The sequence below is a fragment of the Pelodiscus sinensis genome, chromosome 2 (assembly GCF_052426305.1).
Source record: "Pelodiscus sinensis isolate ZL-2025 chromosome 2, ASM5242630v1, whole genome shotgun sequence".
Lineage (NCBI taxonomy): Eukaryota > Metazoa > Chordata > Testudines > Trionychidae > Pelodiscus > Pelodiscus sinensis.
In genome coordinates this window covers 62,122,208-62,143,767 of record NC_143053.1, presented here as the reverse complement: position 1 = coordinate 62,143,767, position 21,560 = coordinate 62,122,208, and the positions used below count along the sequence as shown (strand labels likewise).

General features: G+C 46.9%; 1 protein-coding gene across 2 annotated transcripts in view; it reads right to left on the bottom strand.

The window, feature by feature from the left end:
- TTPA (alpha tocopherol transfer protein) overlaps window positions 1–17,378 on the bottom strand; it is a 34,470-nt gene extending 17,092 nt beyond the window's left edge. The window contains exons 1-3 of one of the 2 annotated variants that reach the window (XM_075920621.2): window positions 16,955–17,378; window positions 1,833–1,986; window positions 286–329 (exon numbers count right to left, since the gene is read on the bottom strand). In XM_075920621.2, coding sequence (XP_075776736.1) covers window positions 286–329; window positions 1,833–1,986; window positions 16,955–17,155 — 399 coding nt within the window. In that variant the 5' untranslated portion in view covers window positions 17,156–17,378. Of the gene's footprint in view, window positions 1–135; window positions 330–1,832; window positions 1,987–16,954 lie in introns of both variants that reach the window. The other variant, XM_006113644.5, reaches the window with a different exon arrangement.
- Between the last annotated feature and the right edge of the window lie 4,182 nt (window positions 17,379–21,560).

Below are 21,560 nucleotides of genomic sequence, written 5' to 3'. Positions count from 1 at the left end.
AGAGAGCACTGTTTTGTTCTTTCAAGCAGTGTTACCTAAGCAAGGATCTACACAAAAGGAAAGGGTACCATAATTTAGAGTATAAACATTTTAGCTATTGCAATAAAGAAATTAAAAATTAAGCATCAAGCCTACTGTGAGCACGGCAGCAATCCTCTTGGCCACTGATGGACTGATTTGAAATGCATGAGCAAATCGCCACCCTTGAAGATCAAAGATAGCCTTGACTCCATTTTGTTGGGTCTCTTTCTCTTTTACAATAAGCTCGGATGTGATAAGACTTACACGAAACACATCATATGCCGTAAACATCTTTGGATCCCATCGTCCTGAAAACAAATAGACTACTGCATTACCACACAGATACTGCATGCCCATATACTATCCCTGGCTACTGTTTCTAATGCATTCCCCAAGAGCAACACGGAGCATGAAGGCATATCGTTTTCCTCCTTCAAGCCCTCTCCTGTTCTGTAATTCGTAGTTTGTCTGGTTCATCTTCCACCCTGCACGATTACTCTCTGCAATTCATTTATTTTATCAGTAGGACACCTGCCGAGAAGTTTTCAGAAAAGAATCTTGCAATGTTTGTTTCAAGAATCAACTAGATTTGGCCATAACTGTAGTCATCAAATTGGAAAGTCCCTAGCCAAAGCTCTGTTGTATAATATCTAAGAGAGACACCCAAAGGGTCTTCCTCAATTAACATGCGTTAAAATAAGAAATTGCCTTGTCTACACTAAGATTTGAACACATTAAAAATGCACTTTTTCCTTAGTGAGGACAAGGCTTGTCTCTAGTACTACAGAATCTGGCCATGATCCTTGTCAGTGGTTTCATAGGAACTACTGAAATAGAAATAAATAATAAGGGCGGGATGCTAAATACAATAATTAACATGGCAGACGCCTATTTAACTAAGACACACACGGAGTAGGGTCAACAGCAAATGAGCACTACTTTATCCAGCTATGTTAAATGTAATAGATACACACAGGTAAATAGTCAAAAATTAAAGAGATGTATGGCTATCACTAAAGAGTGCACTTAATCTAGCGCTTCAGAATTTCCATCTCCCAGCTGAGAACCTCTCTGCAATAGACATGAATTCTGACAACACTCAAAAATCCTTTTTTGTTTCTTCTCCCCAGCTCTCAAAGCACATGTGAGAGTTCTTACTCTGCATGTTAAGGGTGCATAGCTGAGGAGGCACTGCTGCTTGAGTACATGAACTTGTACCTCCTGGCTTAGTGAGGCACGTCACTACTGATTAACTTTAGAGCACATTCAGTGGGTCTTTCTGAAAGTACAATTTGGGAACCCATCCAGCAGATCACATAGCCTCAGAGTGTTCTTAATACAGAACACTCCAACAACTTGGGAGTAGACAAACAGTTTGAAAATCCTTCAAGTATCTGTCAATTGGACTCTTAAATAAGAGACCTTCAAATAGCCAAAACATTAGACTTAATGTTGAACCTTAACATGTTTCTAACCTTTGCCCAGAATTGTCATTTAACCCAGATGAAACTGTTTTTATCCAGTCAATGATAATAACCACTGGTCTACACACACAAAAAACACGTACTAATCTAACCTGGAATAGTTAAAGCAATACAACTCTCTTCCCTTTCCTGGAGTAGACACAGTTGTATATTATGAAGGTGGGGCTTTATTAGAATGTCTCTATCCATGCTATATAATCTGTACCATTAAACTGTTTAATTATTTCAGTAGAAAAAAAAAATCACACCCGTAACCAAGAGAGCTATATTAGTACACAACACAGTGTGTGGACAAGACCTAAGCCATAGAGTAGAGTTATTACTTACCAATTCTATAAATAAGAACCTTACTGCCATATGGGTCCCTTGATCTCAGGACTCCATGGTAACCAGCATGCAGGAGATTGAGAACAGAGGAAGGCTGCAAATTTGCACTTAATTCTGGGCACTCAGCTCTCCACTTGTGATAGTTCTTCAGTAACTGAGGAGAAGAGAAGCACTTGTTAGATGAATATCAGCAGAAGTGGGAAGAAAAATCCAGTCAAAAGGGGAAAAGTGTCTTGGACAGATGGGTCCAACAGGATTAACAGGTTAGAACTTCCTTCATGCCCAATGCTTCATTATTTTATTCTTACTTTCAACAAAATAATTTTAAGAGCAGAGTGATTGCCAGACTGGACAACACCAGTGGTCCAGAATTCTCTCTGATTTTTCAGAGGAAGAAGCAACATAGCCTACAATAGTTAGTTAAGGACCAGCCCAAAGGGAAGGTTTCTTCTTAAACTGTCCATTTCGTGAGGCAATGGGAGAGAGGAACCTCTGCTTTCTATTGAGTGATCCTGGGTCACTCTCTGCCCTGAATTACCGTAAAATCTTGAGTATAATGCACACTTCCCCCTCCCCCTTTTTTTAGTGTTAAAGTCAGGGTGTGCATTATCCATAGGAGGATTTTTTTTTAAGTTTTCAATTGGCGGTTCTGCGGCAATTAATCAATCGCAGGACACCAGAGGTTAAGTTGATTTTTATTAGCATCAACAAGCAACTATATGCACAGTTTCAAAAAGGTAAGTTAAACAAATGAAATCAACACTGCAACGCAAACAAGCAAATACCGGTATGTTAATTGATCATCTACTCATCTTCGAAGCCCTCGAATTTGCTTTTGTTAGAATATTCCTCGAACAGTTGAGCAATATTTTCCGGGATATAGTCCTCGACATCTTCATCCAGGTAATACAAATCACTGTCATCTTTGCATACCAGTAATTCGCCCTCAGCTGATTCATCGTCACTCGGCTCCATCCACAGGGCATCATCCTCGCTGCTATCCATAGCATTAGAGATGCTGCATTTCAGAAACCCCTTCCTTATCATAGCGGGATCAAGTTCAAGCCGCTATCCTCTGGGTAACATCTTGCAGCGTTGGTGTTCGCATACGTCCACCTGCAGTAAATGTATGTTCACCTTCCAACAACCAGGTGTTCCAATTCCTGCGTAGTGCATCTTTCATTGGCTTGTTAACTGTCACATCAAGCGGTTGCAACATTTTGGTCATTCCACCAGGAATAATTGCCAAGTCTGTTTTGTCCTGCTGAAGCCTTTTCTTGACGGATGGCATACGATGACACCGAAATGCATCCAAAACTATTAGAGACTGCTTTCTCATAAGTCCACCCGGCCGCTTCACCCAAAACGTCTGTAGCCAATCAAGCATTAAAGCTTCATAAATCCAGCCTTTAGGGTGAACACGCATGTGAACAGTGTTTGGGAAGATTACATTCCTTGGTACTGTCTTGCGCTTGAACACAATATAAGGAGGTAGCTTCGTTCCATTGGCCATGCAAGCAAGCATTATGGTAAACCTAGACTTTTCATGGCCTGTGGTAGCATTGGAGACTGTCTTGGCTCCTTTCAGTTCAAGCGTTCTGTCGTAGGGATTATCGAAATGTAATGGTGTCTGATCTGCGTTACTAATTAATGAAAGGTCGTAGCAGTGCTGCTTCCGTAGCTTTATGATACACTTTTGGAACTGCAGTAACTTGGTGTCTGAGTCCATGGGTAGCTTCTGTGCGATTGTTGTTCGGAGTTGGACCGATCGGTTCATAAATCGCCATGGCCTATCGCCCCAGCCATGTGAAGCTTTAAACCCGGCTGTGTTAGTGCACATTTTGGCAATGGTCAAAGCCTTCATTCTAACCTCCGCAATGCTAACCCCACTGCCTCACTGTCTATGCTCAGCAATCCATTCAGCCAGCTTGGCCTCCAACTCGGCCTCCAACTCAGGATATGCAGCGCTTTTACCTCGCTCAGCCATCTTCATCCTAGGCAGCGCTTGCAGGCGCTCTTTCTGCCGTCTCCAAAGCCGAATGTTAGACTCTGCTATGTCATCAAATTCACGGCTGGCAGCTCTGTTGCCATGAGCCTAGGCATAGCTAACAACTTTCAGTTTTTCAGCGGTCGTGTAAGATCGCCAACAACTCATGGCATCCCAAAGAGAGCATGGAATGCCGCGCACTATATACTCGTGCGCTCACGCGTGATTACCCGGCAGTACAAAAAGGCAAGACAAAATATGGCAAAGTCAGGGTGCGCGCTATAGATAAGAGTTCAGTTTATTCAGGGTTTCTAACGTTTAAAAGGTAGGTGCGCATTATACTCGAGATTTTACGGTATTAGTCAATTTTTAATGGGCTGTAATCCTCATTTAGTGCCAGCTGGTAGATCAGTAAAATATCCTATTGCCAGTATTTTCTACACAAAATGAATACAAATGGACTTAGTATTATTTAACTTGATAACATGTCAAGCTCATCCAGTGGCATGCTGAATAAAGGAGAGAGACACATCTTGTAAGAGGAATTCTAAACATAAAAAATTGTATGAAGCCATCTTACTGGACACAAACCTTTATTAATAATTCTGCTGGCCTTTGCACCGTTGCAACAGGATGTGGCCATTGGCACATCCACAGCACACCATTTTCAAAGACAAAGATTTTTCCACATTAGGGGTGTTAATTTAGATGACTGGTCAATGAAATGTCAGATAATAAAAACCATTTGGGCTAAATTAAGTGAAAAGAGAGCAACACAAATAGAGAAAGGCAAAGGTTAATACAATTCACCCTTCTGGGGACAATTTCACAGCTTAGTCTGGTCCAACTTGATTACAGCTCCCTTTTATGTCTCTCTTCTTTACAATATTTAACTTGTCCATTACATTCTGTAATTGGCTCCATACTCACCTTATTAAATCACAAGTTAACCACAAAAGTGATATTAATATTTCCAGTACATCAGCAAGACTCAGAACTCCTGTACATTTCCATTCCATATGCAATACAATTCTCATCTGTGAGTAGTTTTTCATTATTGTTCTATGCAGATATTTATAGATGCCCAATTCAGGTGTTAGGTACCAAACTCAGTTCTTCCAGTTATGCTTGTTTACAATAGGGATGTCAACATGTAGTCAATTACATTATTAACCAGTAAACTGGGTTTAATCGGTTAAGTCTATCATCTACACGCATTCCTCCCTCCTTGCTGCCTCAGAGGCAGCAAGGGTGAGGGGAGGAGGGAGCTGATATGCGTAGGGAGCTGACCATGGAACCACCTGCTCTCCCCTGCCTTGTTGCCTCCATTTAACCCAGTTCTCCATGCATAACCACTCCTCTGAGCCACCTGCCTCCCCGCCCCGCTGCTGCCTCCACCGGCAGCAGCACAGGCAGGAGCGGCCTGAGGTGCGCTGTGGCAGCTGGCGTCCCAGGCGGAACGCGCGATTGGCGCCCCCGCCTGCAGGGCCATCAATGGACTGACGTCATCATCGGGCACCCCAGGTGCCCTGTGACATCATCATTGGGCGCCCCAGGCGACAGCTGAGCTCGCCTATAGTCACGGGCCATCCCTGAGCGCAGGAGGGGGCGTGTGGAGGAGACCAGGGCAGGCGGAAGCCAGCACACACAGGGAGCTGGCTTTTAAGCCAGCTTGCCATTTGTGCTGGCTTCCACAAAGCCACCTCCCCACCCTTCCTCCCACAGAGGCAGCAGTGGAGGATGGGCGGGGGGGGAGGGGAGAAGGGAGCTGATGCTTGGGGGGAGCCATCTTAAAAGCCAGCTCCTCACGAGCACTGGCTCCCATGAAACCGCCTCCCCCACCCCCACGCTGCTGCCACTGATAGAGAGGCCGTAGCATGGGGGGAAGGGGACAATGCAGGAGCTGGTACATGTGGGAAGCGGTTTTCAAGCTGGCTCCCCATGCATATCTGCTCCTGTGGAGCTCCCTGCCTCCTGCACTGCTGCCTCTTTATCAGAGGTTGGGGGGAGGAGACAAGCACTAGCTCCTGCCTGCCCCCACCACATGTAAATGTGTAACCACTAAAACTTCCAGCAGTTACATGTTTATCCAAATACCTGATAGTTAACATCCCTAGTTTACAACTTGTCTACTTAATCATTCTTTTCTTGCTGTTTCAGTTACAATTTCAGTACCTGTTGTTCAATCAACCAAACCAATTCCATATTGTTGAACAAGCTCATTTCTTATTTGTTACACTTTCTAGCACATACGGAATTTAAAATATTATATACAGGTGCACGTACATAAGCTCCTAATAGTAGCTTATATTCAGCATTAAATAATTATTCATTATTTTTTATTTTATTAGCACTCAGATTAATAAAACTAATCTAATCAGCACATTTTCAAAGACAAACATTTTTTTCTGAAGCAAAATTACATTGTGAATAAAGAGACAATCTCTATAGTTACCCCATTTTTCAAGAGCCCAACTAACAGAGCTAGAAATAATAGCCAATAAAGTAATAGAACAAAGTACCAGCTTTTCAATGTCTCACTTCTATGTCTAATTGTTCTAACCAGTTTTTCCAGGGTCTAGAATTGCAGACTATGAAAGAGTCAAAGTGAAACCCAATCCTCCTCTTCTGTTACCACATAGCAAGCTAAAGTGGGATATTTACTGAGATTACTGACTTCTTACCCTTTCTTCTACTTTGTCTTTGTCTTTGTCTTTTTAAATAAACAGTGTATTTTACAGCATATTCTTCCCTCTCCCTCCCCCGTCCCCGCTCTCATAAAGGCATTTGAAGGTGTCATAAATAAATTGACAAGAAAGAAACTGATGGAGAAGACCCAACATCTCTCTCACCTCTACTTATAAAACAGGAAGAGATATAAAACAAGACCTCACCATCCACAGTTTTGCTGTTTGCAATTTCACGGATATCTCCAGAATGTATCCCTGAAAATATGGAGGTAAATTTCCACTCCTAACATACCCTAAAATTATTTATTCAGTAGTAGTTAAAGATCTTTAACCAGGTTAGAGTCCATCTTTCTTGAACACTATATACAAGATGGAAACTGATGATTCCTAAACCAAGTAATTCACAATCAAACCAGTTTTATCAGTTAAGAGTTATAATTAAGTATATAAATTAGCTCTCAGTCTAGGCTAATAATATTTAGAGAATTTTGTAAGGGGTGTTTTTTATGTTTTCAACATGCAGGAAAATTAAGCTATTGATAACTGAGGGTACGTCTAAACTACATCCCTCTTTCGAATGTAAGTTAGACATATCGAAATTGCAAATGAAGCCAGGATTTGAATTTCCCATGCTTAATTTGCATAATTGTGTCATGGTAGGTTTTTTAGAAAAACACTATTTCGAAAGTGAAACCGCGGTCTAGACGTGGATCTTGCAAAAAAGGCTTTTCTTTTCAAAAGAACTATGTCTAGACCATGGTTTCACTTTCGAAATAGCATTTTTTGAAAAAATGCTGTGACAATTATGCAAATGAAGCATGGGAAATTAAAATCAGAGCTTCATTTGCAATTTCGATATGTCTAATTCACAGGGCTCAACAAATACACTTGCCTGCTCGCCCATGGCGAGTAGATTTTACCAGCTGGTGAGTGCAGGGGCTCCCGCGCGAGAAGGTGGGACAAGAGCCAGAGGGCAGGACGCCGGCAGACGCCAGGACGCTGGCGTGACGTTGCGTCCTGACGTCACGGCCGGCAACCGCCAGATTCAAAAAGGATCCGGCAACCCCGCAAAGTGGAAGGCAGAAGCCAGGTAGGGGAGGGGAAGGGGCTTGTGCTGTGCTGTGCTGAAGGAAGGGGATGGCAGGGGAGGGTGAAAATATGGGGAAGGGGCTTGTGCTGAGGGGTGTGGAGGGGAGTAGGGGCGGATGAAGGTTTTGCGGGGCCCCGGGCAGCACAATTTTGCGGCCCCCCCCCTTTGACATGGTGCATACACCGTGGCACTACGGTGCATGCACAGGGCCTCTGGAAGCCGCCCTGCTCGCCCTGCCCTGTATCCACCGCTGGAGGGGAGGGGAAGGGAGGAGGTCAGAAGAAGAAGAAGAAGAAGAAGAAGAAAGGGGAAGGCACCAAGGGACAGGGGTTCAGGAGAAACAAATCCCAGGAGGCCCAGTGCAGACAATGAGGAAAAGAGCAGGAGGGGAACTTATTAGTAATTACTGTTCTTATTAGGAATTTATGCCATTAAAAAAAAACATTTTTTGGAGGAGGGGGGGTGGAGAGTCCCTTTTTTGTCTGGTGAGAAGGGTTTTCCATAATTTGTCGAGCCCTGCTAATTTACATCCCTCCTTTGAAAGAGGGATATAGTCTAGACATAGCCTGAAAGTAATGTGATTTGAAATTCACTGTGCTGGTAAACAGCACTCTGAAATTTGGTAATCCTGAACACCTTGTGCCAAACTAAACAGAATGAACTGGCAACACTATGTGTACTTTTTCTGTTGTCCTTCATGAACAAAAGCTGAATCATCAGCAAACATTTACTTTGCAAAAAGCTTACCAAAAATCTACAGTTTTACTTTCTTCCCTTTTCCTCTATTATGAGTTGTGCACCCATTTTCAATAATTAATTGTTCTATTAAAAGACAACTACTGTAAGTACAGTAAAACTCCGATGCTCCAGCATCTGATGGTCCGGCACTCCTGATGGTCCGGCACCATCAGGAACCCAGAAGTGCTCCGGGCAGCCGGACCATCGGAGCTGCTCTGCCCCCAGATTCCAGGATTCAGCCGCTGCTAAAACTGACCAGCGGCTGAATCGGAGAAGCCGGGGGCAGAGCAGCTGGAGTGCTGCCGGGTAGGTACCCTAGTGCTGCCCCTCGGGGCTGCGGGACCAACCTGGCAGCACCCCAGCTGTCCCCGATTCGGCCGCTGCTGAAACTGATCAGCGGCTGACTCCAGGAAGCGGGAGACAGAGCTGCTCTGCCCCGGCTTCCTGGAGTCAGCCGCTGGTCAGTTTCAGCAGCAGCTGACTTGGGTACACCTGGGACAGAGCGGCTGGGGTGCTGCCGGGTTGGTCCCTGCAGCGCCGAGGTGCGGCACTGTGGAGACCAACCCCGCAGTGCCCCAGCTGCTCTGTCCCAAGCCTCGGGATTCTGCTGCTGTTGAAACTGACCAGCAGCTGACTCCAGGAAGCCCCAGGCAGAGCTGCTCTGCCCCGGGCTCCCTGGAGTCAGCTGCTGATCAGTTTCAGCAGCGGCTGACTTGGGGACGCCTGGGGCAGAGCAGCTGGGGTGCTGCCAGGTTGGTCCAGTAGCGCCGCTCCTCGGCGCTATGGGACCAACCCGGCAGCCCCCCAGCTACTCTGCCCCAGGCATCCTGATTCAGCCGCTGCTGAAACTGACCAGCGGCTGACTCCAGGAAGCCGGGGGCAGAGCAGCTCTGTCTCGGGCTTCCTGGAGTCAGCCACTGATCAGTTTCAGCAGCAGCTGACTTGGGGACACCTGGGGCAGAGCAGCAGGGGGGCTGCCGGGTTGGTCCAGTAGCACCGAGGAGAGGCGCTGCCGGACCAATCCAGTAGCACCCCAGCTGCTCTGCTCCAGGCGTCCCCAAGAGCAGCTGGGGTGCTGCCGGGTTGGTCTCGCTGCGCCAAGGGTTGGCGCTACCGGAGCAAACCGGCAGCACTCCAGCTGCTCTGCTGCAGGCATCCCTGATTCAGCCGCTGCTGTAACTGACCAGCAGTGGCTGAATCAGGGACGCCTGGGGCAGAGCCGGACTATCGGAAGGGGGGGCTATAGCCCCCTCTTCCGATAGTCCGGCATATCTGATAATCCGGTACCCCCTGGGTCCTAAAGGTGCCAGATTATCAGAAGTTTACTGTAGCTAGTGGGTTCTGTTCATGAGAGAATCAAAGCTTAGAAAATCAGGATGCTGTTGGATACAACCAGAGTTAGATGAAAGCAGTCCCGTCCATGGCCTGGTCAAGACCCCAACCAGTGCAGAACTGCTCCTGTCAGTGCATATTTTAGACACACAAGCTAGCAGTGATTTAAAAATCAGTAATATTTGCACCTGCAATGTTAATGGCACATAAGGGAAGTCAAATGACACTTGGTTAGAACATTTCCCTATAAAAATTACTGAAGATAATATACCACTTTCAAAAACAGTCTGCCAGGAGACAGTCAGATGTAATTTTCATCTTTTGCTCCTCAGCTAAAAATTATCAGGCACACAGATCTACCACCTTGGTTCACACTACTATCTTATTTTGTAAACAATCCCACTGATTTTTGTGAGTATTTGTGGACTATCGTAGGGAAAATGTAGTATATTAGTATTGGCTTTAAGAATATAGGTATGATGCATAATGATTTGCTTATAAGTTCTGTATGCTTCTATTCTACTCTCTCTCTCATGACTGGATAATGTTTACTGTAAGGTCTTGCTTCCTGTTAGCATTACAGATTAAGTTGTACCCTCATCTGCATCACAAACTAAGTTGTGCAAGATTCCGTTCTTTTTGTTATTCATTTAGTAACTATTAATCTTGTCTGAAACTGCAAAATTGTGTGGTGTGAGTGGAGGATGTGTGTAAGTCTGAAAGCCTTCACAAATGCCCAGGTGATCAAGAAGTGAGAACTTTGAAGATAACCAGGAAACATCCATTGTGTCTGAGGCTGAATTAAATTAGCAGAATTGATGAATCCGGGAGACAGGCAGATATATACCAAGAATGAGACACAAACAAGAGACAATGATAAGAAGCCTGACAATAACCATCAAAGGATAACTGTGGGGAAATACCAAAAACAACATATCAAGGATTGCAATATAACACTTTAAAACCCGGACACAGACTCCAATGGGGACTTACATGTACAACGTGGGGAGGGAGAGGTTGTCATTATACGTTCGGTCCTGCAAAGCCAAACCTCAGAGGAACTACTCACTCAGTCAGCCTTGCCTAGCCAGCAAGACAGACTTGAGGCACGACAACCATCTGCAGGACCGCTGTATGGGTGGGGGGGTGGGGAAAGCTTGTCTTTATGAAACATATGCTAGCTGCTTCGATACTGTATTCTTAACAAACTCAGCGTTTTGCCTTTTCCCAAAAAAAAAAAAGGGAAAGCAGTGCTCCATATTGATACAGGCAGTCCCCGACTTACGCGGATCCGCACTTACGTCGGATCCGCAGTTACGAACGGAGCTTTCTCGCCCCGGAAGTCGGGGCGAGAAAGCCCCGTTCGTAAGCTGCTCCGGTGCCCCTGGTCTGCTGGAGACCGTCTCCAGCAGACCAGGGGCACCGGGCGGGTTCCCGCGCTTCTGAGGCTTTGCCAGAGCAAAGCCTCGGAAGCGCGGGAACCGCTGCTGCTGCCACTTGGGTGCCGGTGCCTGTGGTCTGCTGGGGACCGTCCCCAGCAGACCACAGGCACCGGGACCCAAGCGGCAGCAGCGGGCGGGTTCCTGCGCTTCTGAGGCTTTGCCAGAGCAAAGCCTCAGAAGCGCGGGAACCCCCGCTGCTGCCGCATGAGACCCGGTGCCTGTGGTCTGCTGGGGACGGTCCCCAGCAGACCACAGGCATCCGGACTGAAGCCGCAGCCGCGGGGGGGTCCCGCGCCTCTGAGGCTTTGCTCTGGCAAAGCCTCAGAGGCACGGGACCCCCCCGCGGCTGCGGCTTCAGTCCGGGTGCCTGTGGTCTGCTGGGGACGCCGCGGTTCCCCGCGCCTCTGAGGCTTTGCTCTGGCAAAGCCTCAGAGGCGCGGGACCCCCCCGCGGCTGCGGCTTCAGTCCGGGTGCCTGTGGTCTGCTGGGGACCGTCCCCAGCAGACCACAGGCACCCAGACTGGAGCGGCAGCAGCGGCGGTTCCCCGCGCCTCTGAGGCTTTGCTCTGGCAAAGCCTCAGAGGCGCGGGACCCCCCCGCGGCTGCGGCTTCAGTCAGGGTGCCTGTGGTCTGCTGGGGACCGTCCCCAGCAGACCACAGGCACCCTGACTGAAGCCGCAGCCGCGGGGGGTCCCGCGCCTCAGAGGCTTTGCCAGAGCAAAGCCTCAGAGGCGCGGCACCCCGCTGCCGCTGCGGCTCTGCTCCCAGTGTCCCTGGTCTGCTGGGGGGGGGGGGGGCGCAGCTAGTGTGCTCCCCCCCCCCCCCCCAGCAGACCAGGCTTTTGTTTTGGACTCTGGGGCAGAGCAGCTGGGGCGCTGCCGATTGGTCCTGCAGCGCCCGTGGGCACTACTGGACCAACCCGGCAGCACCCCAGCTGCTCTGCCCCAGGTCCTGATTCAGCCGCTGCTGGTCAGTTTCAGCAGCGGCTGAATCAGGACGTCTGGGGCAGAGCAGATGGGGTGCTGCTGGGTTGGTCCAGTAGCACCCCAGCTGCTCTGCCCCAGGCATCCCCAAGTCAGCTTCTGCTGAAACTGACCAGCGCTGACTACAGGAAGCCCCAGGCAGAGTTGCTCTGCCCCGGGCTTCCTGGAATCAGCTGCTGATCAGTTTCAGCAGCAGCTGACTTGGGGACGCCTGGGGTTCTTAAGTTGATTCTGTATGTAAGTCAGAACTGGCGGTCAGTTTCAGCAGTGTCTGAATCTGGACGCCAGTTCCGACTTACATACAGATTCAACTTAAGAACAAACCTACAGTCCCTATCTTGTACGTAACCCGGGGACTGCCTGTATAATATCTTGAACTAAGTTGAGGCATACCTAGCTCCTTCTATATGCCATGAAATCTGGCAAGCATGGTGGAAGAATGCCAAAGAATGGCTAGCCAATTTTGAACTTTAATAATTGTATTCTTCATTGCAGTTCTGCAATATAAACAATGAACTGAAAGCTGAAAAGTTTATGCAATAGAGCCCAAATGTAACATTCCTATTGCAGGCATGGTTGCTCTCTAACATTTCTCAAGCTAGCTTAGGAAAGTATTCAATATGACAAGGAGTATATTTTGTTTCCATCAAAAAAACAGCTGTGAAGAATGACAGTTTTCATGCATATGTTTCTGATTCCATGGGTACTTAGGAGAAAACTGACTACATGGCATTGTTTTGGATTCACACATCACCGGTAAATGAAACAGACATTAATATTTTGTCTCACTCTTCACAGATCTCAGTAACCACTGTTACTAAATTCTCCTCTTTAAGTTTTTTTCTTGTAACAGGATTCTAGAGCACTGAGAGCCCAGAATTACCTAATGTTTTCAGGTCCTGATGCCACAAATACTCGGGAAGGATGATACCATGCCTCTTATAACCTAGAGCTAGGGAGAGGGTACTCACCCAGAATGAGAAAGATTCCTCATAGTTCCAGTTAAAGTGCTTTGCTACGCACAAAAAATTCTTTCCCCACCCACCTTGTCTGGAGAGTGGCACAACAGCACTCGCAAGTCAGGCAGCTGCTCCAGTGGGTGGAGCCAGCTGAGACAGTGTGGTGAGGGAGCCACTGGCACGAAGGGCCAGGACCTGCTGCAGCCATGTCACAGGGAGGGGGCAGCTGCTCAAGTGAGTGAGGATGCCACTTAGCCGGGGGCCAGAAGGGAGGACCAGGGCCCGTTCTAGTGTCTGGGGCTGGGAATGGGATCCGCTGTATTGCGGGGGTAGGGGTCTGCTCTGGTGGCCAGGAACGGGACATGCCGCATGGTCGGGGGGGAAGAGGAATGTCTATTCTGGTGGCTGGGAACAGGATCTGCCGCACGGTGGGGGAGAGGGTATCAGCTCTGGCGGCCAGGAGTGTGTGTGTTAATAAATTGGGTGCCTTGTGGCACACATCAAAACCAGAGAACCTTACCTTAATATTTGTGCACAAGCCAAAACTCACTCTGCTCATGGTTGGAAACTCTTAGAAGGAACACTGTTGTCCAGTCAAATCTCCCCTCAATCTAAGTTAAGAGTTAAGGTGCCTATATATATCCTCAGTGTCTCCATCTGTAAATTGGTGGTACTGATACTGACCTCTTCCATAAAGCAGTTTGAGACATATTGATGCAAACCACTGTAAGAGCTAAGAATTGGTGTTATTGCAGTATAAATAGCAGATCCCTGCCTTAGTCTTTAAAGTGCTACATTGTCCTGCATTTTGTTCCTAGAAGAGTATCAGCAATGTCAATGACAGTACAATTCTCTTGCCAGTGTTATTCTTCAGTAGGTGACCATGCTGCCAACCTGTCTTCCTAAAGTTGCATAGGAAAAAAAGATTTCCTTGTTTGTGTATTCAAACCGTATTGCACATTCAGTGCCCTGACTGTGCTTAATCTTTTCTGTGGCAAAGGATTTCTGTATTCAGCCCAAGGAAGACAAATTTCTGCCAATACTCCACTTAGAATTAACCCTTTTCTACTCATGCATGTTTTCCCTGGCAATCCTTTACAAAAGCTATTTATCTACTTTTGGAGTTTGTTTTTAAATTGTCAAGGCATGCAGTCCCACCAGCTTTTCAAGAGTAAAGTTTGGGAGTCAGCCAGGTTGCTTAATTGAATTTGTTTCAGTGTTTTACATATTTGCTTTTACTATTACAAAAGCATATGCTATGTGTGTTCCTGCCCACTCTATGGTTTGGAAACAGAGGGTCTTATTGAGATGGAAAAAAAGAAGTTCAAGGTAGCAGAGAATAATATGTTGTGAAGAATGGCAGGCAAGCAGAGTGTAGACCGGGGTGGGCAATTTTTCTTAGGAGGCCACTTAAGAATTTTGAGAGTGACCAAGGGTGGCACTTTTCTATGGAAGGGGTGCAGGGTCTGGCACAGTGGTTGGGTGCAGAAGGGAACTGGGAGAGGGGGTGGGACCTGAAAAGGAGCCTGGGTGAAGGAGAAGGTTGTGATCTAGGGCAGGTGCTTGGGTTGCAGGGTCCAGGAGGAGGTATGGGTGCATGAGAGAGTGCAGGGTCTGGAGGGAGCTGTGATCTGGGAAGGGAGTGGGGGGAAAGCAGAGGATTTGGATGATTACCTAGGGCAGGGGGATTATGTGTAAGAGAGGAGGTGTGTGTGCAGGAGAGGTGAGGCATGGGGAAGAGGTGTAGAAGAAGGGGTCCTGTTTATGAATGAAGACAAAGATTGTTCTGGTATATCTTGGTGTGCAAGGAAACAGGGTTCTTCATCAAGGCAAGCTGACAGTGTGCTTGATCATAAAACGGGTGCCAGCCAACCTGGCTCTAAGGCATTGTAGATTAATGCTCACATCAAATCCTTATAAGACATTAGGCTACCTAGTTAATTTAACTATAGGCTTTCAGAGATGTTATAATTTTATGTTATATATTTCCAATACATCTACTTGCTGTTACTTGACTCTGTGTCCTGTTAAATAAACTCTCACTTGATTTCACCCTAAACATACCAAAGTGAGTTAAGTGGCAAGCTGAAGGGAAACAGGCAAGCTGGGGGGGGGGCGGGGGTTGTTTCTTTGGAAGCAACAAATCCACAAATACTGAAAGTGTCCAGGGGACCAAGTGCCTCACAACCCTGGGTCTACTTGGGAAATGTCACATGTGTCAATGCAGTTGGCTGCCTGTGAGGTTTAAAGATCTAGGGCAAGTTGGGGATCTAGGGTAGTCTGACTGCAGGGTTCCAGTCCCCAAGAAAGGCTGAAACCAGAGGTCTGTGCCTGGAAGCATGCCCTAGAATCCATAAACAAGTATACCAGAGGGCTTAGAAGCATCTATGGTCCAGGATTGGGTCTGCACACACCACATTTTATTTATGTTTCTCCACAGAGGAAACACCTACAACACATCATTCGATGCCAACTAATCACAAAAAAGTGCACAACCATGAGCCAAATTCTGTCATGCCCATCTATTTGGTAGCGTTGCAAGTTCTCCATTTTATGTGAAGTCTTGCCATATTTATTGTTTTTATTAAATCCTATAACATGGACTCAAGTAATTACATGAGAATCTTTTTTTTTTTTTAAAGTAAGATCTCAATCCTGAAATTGCTTCTGCATGTGCTTGACTTTGCTACTCTAAGTAATCCCATTGACTTCAAGTAATGGTAAAGTTAAGCATGTGTGCAAGTGTAGGGCTTACGTTTCTAGCTCTTATGTAGCTTTTCTGTGTGATCACAAGGTGACCTAAGCATTTGGTCTCACAACCCATATGTAAATAAAATGGAAAACATTAAAAGATTTTGGCAGGCGTATTTCATGACTTTTGAACTTGCAGAGTTGGCCATATTAATTTATCAGAGAACCAGTAAGTGAAAAATCCTGGTCTAAGGCAATATTACACAGCTGGTAATAAGGTGTGTTGGCCACACTAACTCACACACATCAATTTCAATTAAAACAGAACACATATGCAATGCAGGTAAGTTAATATTGCCCTGAGAAACTTTAAAGGGACACTGATGGTTTTAACTTTTTACCCGTTTTTTAAAAACTTTGTAAATAATTACCACATAAACAGGAAAATGGTGAAATTCACTACATACTGAATTCAAATGCACTAAATGAACAAACTCAGCAACACAGGAAAATACTTTTCCTAATCTCTTTGAGTTATAGTAACTCCAACTGTTACTTGTAAGAGAAGAATGTGATTTTTAATACTAGGAGCATCCTTTAATTGTTTCACTTCCTGACGTTAGGGCATCTAAACCTGTACTGCAAATGTAACAGAAGTAAGACTGCAGAAAGTTAATAGCGTGCACTTCCATGGCATCATTTTCGAGGTGGGCATCCCAGTGTGGCTTTGAATAGTTAAAGAACGTGGTTTACTTACCAAACCAACTGCTCCAAGTCCAATCCCTACTACATCCTACAGCCATTTCCTTGACTCAGTTATTACAGCACCGAGACCAGTCCCTGGGACCTACACTGGGAGTCGTCTCATTGACTTCAGCATGGTTCCCTGGGAGCACAGGAACCTGCCACACTGAGCTCTTGGTAGGAGCAGGGCTAACGCTCTATTTTCCCCGCAACCCAACTGCGCGCCCATACGATGCGGGTGCGCGGTGTGACGAGCTCGCTCACCCTTTCCCCGCTGGGGATCAGCCCCTGCTCTGACAGACAGACAGACAGACCGACCAAGAGCTTGGACCAGACGCTGCAGACAAGCAGACACTGTCCCGGCGTCCGGCGCTGCTCTCCTCACACCCGGGACACGTCCCTTCCCGCTCCCCGCACCAGCCTCCGAGGGCGGCGGTGGGACGCGCAGCGCGGAGCCGGGCCCCACCTTCCAAGCCAGGGCCAGGTCGAAGTCCCGGGCGCGCAGGAACCTGAGCAGGAAGGAGTCGGTGAGCGCGAGCGGCCAGTCCTGGCCGCGGTCAGCCTCGGCTCGGCGCCGCAGCTCCGCCACGGCGGCTCCCACCAGCGGGGAGCTGTCGGGCAGCTCGCTGAGGTGCCCCAGCGGGGCGGGCGGCCTCTCCTGGGACATGCGGGCTGCAGAGCCGGGCGCTGCTGCGCGATGCGCCACGACGCGGGCGAGCGGCGGTCAAATGCCCCCGAGCAGCCTGAGGGCGGACACGCCGCTCCCCTCCCCATGGCCAAACAGGCCCGGGCAGAGCGAGTCAGGAACCCTGGGCTCACCCGCCCCTGCGGGCCCGGCCCGGCCGCGCTTAACCCTACAGGGCACGCTGCGGCCAGCAGGCGAGTTCTCGTGCGGGCGGGGGACCACGTGGAGGTCAGTGGCAGATTAGCCATTGGATCTAAGCCCAAAGATCCCGGGAACAGCGCCCCGAGCTGTTCTGCCCAACCTGTCTGGCAGGGCGGGAGGAGTGGGACACGCCCCCAACCCAAAGTTTCATTGCTGTGCGAAGAGGAGGTCATGCCCCTACTACCCAGCCCCATCTCAGTTTTTCAAAGGAGCCTTCAGGACCTGTGATTTCAGCCCTTATAGATACCAAGAGACCTCCCAAGTGTAAGCGGGGGAATGGTCCCGCTCTTGTGGGGAACTTTCCTGGCTTCTATACACCCCGGTGAAATGAACCAGCGAAAGGATCTGAGTCCCCGCTCCCACTTCCTTTACCCCACGGCTCCCTGATCCTGAGGGCTCCCCCTCCACTCTCCTGAGTAGCAGAGCCCTTGAAACCCCAACAAGGCTGGGCCCAGGTTTCCTGGGGCTTAATCCCTGACCTTGTAATCACTAGGGGCAGCAGTTAGGGTGTCCCCACTCCGAGGTGCTCTCTTTACACTGCAGGCCTTCTTGGCCCAGTGATCACTTCATAAGGTTCAAAGCAAATACAATTTATTAAACATCAACTGATTAAAGAGAATAGAATAAGAAACAATGAGAATGGTTAAATGAGAACACACAGCCCTGCTCTGTAGCACAGGGACATCAACACAGCAGTCTGCAGAGTGTAAGGACAGTTCACAGTCTCTTCCTTAGAAGCCCTGGAAGTGCTGCAAGGGGCTGCAGGCTGGACACACTTGCACTGGCAGTGACCACACAGCCTCAGTCTCTAAGTGGCCAGACCCCTCTCCCAGTCCAGAGCCTTTCCCCACACTTTGCAGGTCCCAGTAGCTCACCACATCCGGCTGCAGGCTGTGCTGCTTGGCCAGTTCTAGCTCCTTGTGTTGTTTCTCTGTTCCTTTTGGCTTTCTGAGCACTGCCAGTCTGCTGCTCAACACAGGGTCTGCACTGCTTGGCCAGTCTGTGTCTGGTTCTGTCGCTGCAGGACTTCTTCTTGTACTCCTCTTTCTTCTGCACACAGCTTGTTTGTTCAGAGACGGAGCCAGAACAATCCCCACTTACAACCTGTCAGTCAGGCTGAGCTGGAGTGTTGACTGCGTTCCATTGTCTCTGGGGTCTGTCAGTCTCAAGAACCCTTCCCCTTCTGAAGCTGGTAAACCAAAAAACTCCCACAGAGTTTTAGTAAGGGGTAACAGTCCCCTTACACAAGTCAAGAGTGTGGTCCGCACAAAAGTTAGACTTCTGAAAGGATCTGACCATGCCGTTCTCTGGCCCCAAATGTATTTGTTTTTCCCAAGCAAAGCACTGTCCTGTTTCCCTATGCCTGTCATCTGTTTTGCAATTTGAATGAGCAACTGGATTTGATAGACTGGCTACAAAAAGGGCAGATGGAGGGATCAGAATGTATAATAAATGATTCATACTTTTTGCATTTTACAATTGTACATTTCACTATTAACATACAAAAACCCTTTGTTGTCAAGCTATTAATTTTTCTACACCGTTAACATAGCTGATGCAAAACTACACAAAGCAAGGAAATGAAAAGGTAAGTCACTTAGCATTACATGTACTCTATTACTCCTCCCACGCTCCTTACAATGTCACAATTACCAAACAATTAATGATTTAAAAAGCCTTGATGTAAATCAATTCACTGTGAAAAGTTTATCCTTAACAGCATGATTATGCAGTGTATTAAAGCTCACTCTAGGTTTTGGTTGACATTTCTAAAAAAATAAATTTATATCAATGAATTATTTTTATTAGGATTTTGGCTTTTGAATGAGAAACCAGCCAATAAGGATCCTAGCCTCATGGGATCCTGAACTCACTGAAATCAGTTGAAGGAATTTCACTCTCTGGCTACGTCTAGATTGCATCCCTTTTTCGTAAAAGGGATGCAAATTAGACGTATCGCAATTACTAATGAAGCGGGGATTTAAATCTCCCCTGCTTCATTAGCATAAAAATGGCTGCCGCTTTTTTTCGGCACGGAGCTTTGCTGGAAAAAAGCACCAGTCTAGACGCGGATCTTGCGGAAAATAAAGCCTTTTCCAAAGATCCCTTATCCCTCTTAAAATAGAGTCAACAAGGCATGATAGATCCTGGAGTTTTGCCCAGCAGCCCACATTTTACTAAAATCAGTGCAGATGCTGAGATATGAGAAGACAAAAGGGAAAGAAGGGAGGTATAATGAGAAGAGGGGAGATGCAGTGTCATTTTGCACGGCTTGGTTTTGGGTGGGTGTGTTCATCTCTCAAGAAAACATATATGCTGGCTTGTTCAATACAGAACTAAAAAAACTGAACCTTCAAACTTTCTGCTTCAAATGTAGTATGTTTTTATATATAGGTTGATTGGGAAAATATTTTACCAGTTCACATACAAAGGTATAAAGCTAAGTGCTAGTAAAAGGGTATGTCTCACTGAAGGTTTGCTATTACTGTAGCCCTTTGTCAATATGCATCTGGATTTGCTCCTGAGTATTATAATGGTTAAGCCTCAGTACAACAATGAATTCAGCATAAGAAAACTCCTGCACCCATACAGAGCCTCTACTGAAGTGAAGAGCTTACAGTCAAATCATGGGGTCTCCAACAGGGTGCAGTATCTGCCCATGCAAGCCTCTTTGCAGCATCACAGCCTTACTCAGGAGGAAAAAAACACATTGTCCATCAGATCCTATAAGTGAGGCTGCCAAATGCTGCAGGAGGAAAATATAAACAGGTATAATTGTTTACCCCCCAATCTGTACCATACCAATGAGAATCCAACACTACACCTATTGTGAGGTATTTTGGGGCAAACAAACTTTAGAGAACCTACAGTTATATCTCTCATGAGCAGTGTGTGTTTCATATGTATTTGTGATAGCATCCAGGTTATCCCAGTTCACCCTTTTTTAGTCAGATGGAGCTAGCCCCTCAGTGAGCCCAACCTCACCTCCTTTCACCCAGCTTATAAACAAGGCCAAATAGTTGCTTTTAATCAAAGAGAACTCCTTTTCCAAGGGTCTTATTTATTAGCAAAACTCAAGAGCCATCAACATAAATTAGCTACACCCAGGGCCATTCCTCAACTTTACCTTAATTCAACATGCTGAGTCTAGCTCCTTTCTTCAAGAGACTCTTCTTTCCTGTGCCTATAAAAAAGCTCTATTTCTGGAACCCTTCTCACTTCCTTCTCTGGGTTATGCCTTCTAGTCTTTCCTTTGGCAGGACTCTTCTGCTCTCCTGTCTGGAATTGGACTATAGTATTATTAGTCCCCTCACTGTCTCCTCACGCAGAAGTCTCTTCAGCTCTCTGTTCTGATGCTGTTTATCAGATTTCATGGTTATAGGATAAAAATGTCTGAGGCAGGCTTTGATATTCTGTTAAGAACCCCTATTTTATCTTTGGTGTCTCAGATTTAATCCCCAGATGGACCACATCCTGCAGAGATACCTTCTTGAAGCTGACAGACATATTACCACTTAACACATAATTGATAATTGATGTCTGCTTTGTTTAAATACTTGTTTTACTGGAAACATTATGTAACTTTATATTATTGCTCTTATTTTGCCTCACAATTAGCACCTATCCAAGGGTCCAGGATCTTACCCCTCCCCACATCACTTTGATCTGCCCATTGAGCATCCTATATAATTAGTTGTAACCTATTGTTTGGCAGTGTTCACTGACCCCTAACAAGCGACGTGACACTCTGACAGCGCTGTGTGTGTAATAAACTTTCCTGCTTGCTTCACATACGGTGTCCAGGTTCTGTTCCTTCAATAGTCCTCCTTAAGGGGCTATCACTTCTCTCTGGAGCTGAGTTGTGTTTTTGTCAGCCGTCAGGCCTTTCCCAACTTCTCCCTCAGCTGGCCCCTTCTCCCTGAGCAGGCTGCCTAGCAGTTTCTCTATTGGTGTGTACTCTGCAATGATGAGTGAGGAGGCAGCCTTTGTGTTGGTCACCTTTTCCCAGCTTGTCTTGGAGGACTGCTCCCACTGCCAGCATGCTGGCAGAAAAGAAATCATGACAGAATTTCATCCCAGGGACATCCCGGGACCGTCTCTTCTCGTGTGTGTGCATGCGTGCACACACCTTTGACCCTTTTCATGGTCATCCCACATGCCAGGGTGGGTTGACCCTTAGTCAGCA